The 3,346-nt window shown below is 48.4% G+C and overlaps 1 protein-coding gene across 1 annotated transcript; it reads left to right on the top strand.

Moving 5' to 3' along the window:
- Positions 1-306: 306 nt before the first annotated feature.
- PXMP4 (peroxisomal membrane protein 4) lies at positions 307-3,340 on the top strand. Its single transcript, XM_014310658.2, has 3 exons — positions 307-363; positions 890-1,088; positions 2,864-3,340. Exons 1-3 carry the CDS (start codon positions 338-340, stop codon positions 3,125-3,127), a joined length of 489 nt encoding a protein of 162 aa, XP_014166133.1. The 5' UTR covers positions 307-337; the 3' UTR covers positions 3,128-3,340.
- Positions 3,341-3,346: the final 6 nt, after the last annotated feature.

Below are 3,346 nucleotides of genomic sequence, written 5' to 3'. Positions count from 1 at the left end.
GGGGAGGCGGTTCCGTCCCCCTCAGCCGTAGTTGGGGTGGCCTGGGCTGCGTTGAGGGTCCCCTTCGGGCCCGAGGGTTGAGGGTCCCCTTCGGGCCCGAGGATTTAGGGTCCTCTTTGGGCCTGGCTTGCTGAGGTGCGTGTGTTCTCTCTCCTGCTCGGGTCCTCCCGGTTTGCTGTGCTGCTGCTGCTGGGCTGGCTTAAAAGTAATAGATTTTTGGCTAAACAACCTTTTTTGTCTGAAATACAATGATTTCATGGTATAAAACGAACTCTGTGAAATATTTGTCGACCTTTACAGTTATGGAGCCAAAATCCGTGCCCCACACGCCCTGGTGATGACTTTCCTGTTCAAGAGTGGAAGGTACAAACGCTAAATCTGTATTTTTGTGTTGCTGTTTAGAATGTTTTCGTCACAGCTGTCTGTTTTCCATGTTTGTAGGGGGTTTAAATAGCAGAAAAGTGTGAGCCATGGTTGAGCCTTGTCCTGATAGTGAAATGCACACAAATATATATAATTGAGGGATTTAATCACTCATGGAATGGTTGATGAGGACAGAGGGGGAATAAACAGATGCCAACAGCAATGTTCTGTGCTGTGTTGAAATATGGGAACCTGGGCTGTAACAGTGCACATTGTGCCTTTCCCTGAGAGCCAGAGGTTTGCATTTAGCAATAAAAAAGTTTTTAAAGGGCTGTTTGAGTAGAGAGAAAATGAAACACAATCTGCAGTCTGGGCAGGGCTGTGCTCTGATGAGGGAATTTCTCCTCCTTCCCAAGACGTTGCTGGGGTGCCCAAACCATCAGTGTAGGTGGGGAGTGCAATGCCCAGGCTGTGAGTGAGTGCAGGATCTTGCCTTTTCTCTCCTATAATTGTTTCTTTCCCTCAGTTTCAGGGAGAAGCTGAAGTCCATTGCCCAGGCCACGTACACCCACTCCCGGAACCTGGCTTATTTCGTGTTCACCTACAAGGGGCTCCTGGCAGCCCAGTCCCGGCTGCAGGGGAAAAAAATCCCATTCCATTCCTTCCTTGCAGCCTGCATTGGGGGCTGGCTGGTGTTTGGTGACAACAATCCCATCAACAGCCAGGTAAAGGCACTTGCTGAAAGTTTCTGTGGCCAGGAAAAATAAGAGGTGTGCCGGGAACTGAGTGGGGGCACCTATTTCTGGTGGTTCTGACCAGAAACAGGAGCTCTTTTATGATGTTCTCTGCACAAATTGCAGTTTTGACTGCTCTGCACTCAAGTCCCAGGTGTGGTTGTGTGTCTCCATGAGCAGTGTGGGCAGCTGCAGTGCTGGAAGCCCAGGTTTGCCTCCAGGGCTGCACTGAGTTTGTAGGAAGGCAGTCAGGTAACCCAAAGCTGTGGGGTTATCCCACCTGTCACCTGAGCTGTGGTCACTGCTGTGTGTTCCTGGTCTGGCCATCACAGGGTTAAACTCTTCACCTGAAGTGTTGTGAGTGTAGAACTTGATCAGTTAGAGCTGCACTGAACTAAACTGGCTAAACGGACCATTAAACTGGTTAATCTGACAGCTAAACTGGCAACTAAACTGGTTAATCTGACAGGGAAACTGGCAACTAAACTGGTTAATCTGACAGGGAAACTGGCAACTAAACTGGTTAATCTGACAGGGAAACTGGCAACTAAACTGGTTAATCTGACAGGGAAACTGGCAACTAAACTGGTTAATCTGACAGGGAAACTGGCAACTAAACTGGTTCATCTGACAGATAAACTGGACACTGAACTGACCACTAAACTGGCAACTAAACTGGGTAAACTTGACAACTAAACTGGCCAAACTGACCACTAAACTGGTTAAACTCACACTAAACTGGTTAAACTGATGAAAGCTGCTCAGGGGGTGTTTGATTTAAAGCTGGTTGTTAACACACAGTCACAAAGCAAGGAGTAAAACACAGAGCTGCAGATTAATCCCAAGTGCTCGATTTAAGCCAGGCCTGGTGTTAGGCTGTGTCCAAACTCACACCTGCTTGGCAGGACTGTTCTATCAGCACCATCTGAGGTGGTATGAGCTGGGCAGAGACAGAAGTTGTGCAACTGCCCAGCAGTGCTGCAGGAAAGGCAGCCTGTGATTGCCAAATCAGAGCAGCAGGCCTTGCAGGAGACACAAACAGAGTTTTGGCAGAGTGCTGACAGGGGCAATGACAGCCTGTTTGCTTTGAGCTGGGGGAGCTGTTCTGTCCCTCCTGGCTGGGTTGTCACTTCTGAGCCCCTGGAGGTGGCTGTGCTCAGTTCTCACCCCGCTCCCTGGGTTTCTCTCTTGCTGGCTGGGGGCTCTGTACAAATCACAAACAGGACAGGACTGCTGTGGAACGTGCCTTGAGCTGTTTTATTTTCCATTATCAGTCTCATTCCATGGTTATGACACTGGGAAGATGCCATCAGCTCACATCCCAGGCAGCAGACCCAGAACTTAATGTTACAACTTACTTTATAAGTTGATTGACCAATCACACAAAGCAAAAGCACATTGACAGTAGTTCCATCCAACCACTATAAGCACAGGTACCTTTGGTTAAACAATGCTTGCTCATTTCAAATACAATACCTGCTTGTAAGCCTTAAAGCACAATGCACAGAGCTCCATTATTAAGTTTAGAACTTCCTAATATCTCACTAGGTAAGCTTTTCTGTAGCTTAGGGAGTTATTCTAGACAAGTGTTAATACACAGACCATTGTTCTATTTGTCCTTTTCTACTTTTTACATCATTTTTCTGCTGACCTATCTCATGGCTGCTGCTTAGCTCTAATCACAGTTCTGCTGTCTCTGAAGCCTGCCTCTTGCAGCTTTCCCAAAACCCTCTGATTTTGTGGATTCCCACATTTCTCCTCTGCAGATCATCATGTACCTGCTGTCCCGCATCCTCTTCGGGCTGGCCCGGCTGGCTGTGGAGAAGGGCTACATCCCACAGCCCAGGCAGGATCCCTTCCCTCTGCTGGCTGCCCTGGTGTGGGGGACAGTCCTGTGGCTCTTTGAATACCACAGGGACACACTGCAGCCCTCCCTGCAGTCCTCCATGACCTACCTGTACGAGGACAGTGAGGTGTGGCACGACGTGTCTGACTTCCTCATTTACAACAAAAGGACAGACAGCAAGTAGGTGCTTCCCTCTAAACCACCTTGGAATGGGATGGGACCTCCCAGCAGCTGGGGTAAAAGGTATTCTGTTGCTTTTGACCAGTGATTTTTTAAAATTAACATCTGTCAAGCAGAGTTGGCTCTTGTCTGCAGGCCAGAATGTTCTGATCAGTTTTTTGGCTCCTTTTAGAGCAAGCTCACCCCCCACAGAAACTTGTTGCAGTCTGTTTTTAAGAGGCCT

The sequence above is a fragment of the Geospiza fortis genome, unplaced genomic scaffold (assembly GCF_000277835.1).
Source record: "Geospiza fortis unplaced genomic scaffold, GeoFor_1.0 scaffold57, whole genome shotgun sequence".
NCBI classification, from domain to species: Eukaryota; Metazoa; Chordata; class Aves; order Passeriformes; family Thraupidae; genus Geospiza; species Geospiza fortis.
Note: the sequence above shows the minus strand (reverse complement) of the source record. Positions and strands in the feature narration are given on the sequence as shown.

What these genes read in the sequence shown, in the direction of transcription:
- PXMP4 (XM_014310658.2), top strand. Translation starts at nt 338, where the DNA reads ATGACTTTCCTGTTCAAGAGTGGAAG. An exon ending in TTCCTGTTCAAGAGTGGAAG is followed by an intron (nt 364 to 889) that starts GTACAAACGCTA and finishes TCTTTCCCTCAG; the next exon opens with TTTCAGGGAGAAGCTGAAGT. An exon ending in ACAATCCCATCAACAGCCAG is followed by an intron (nt 1,089 to 2,863) that starts GTAAAGGCACTT and finishes TCTCCTCTGCAG; the next exon opens with ATCATCATGTACCTGCTGTC.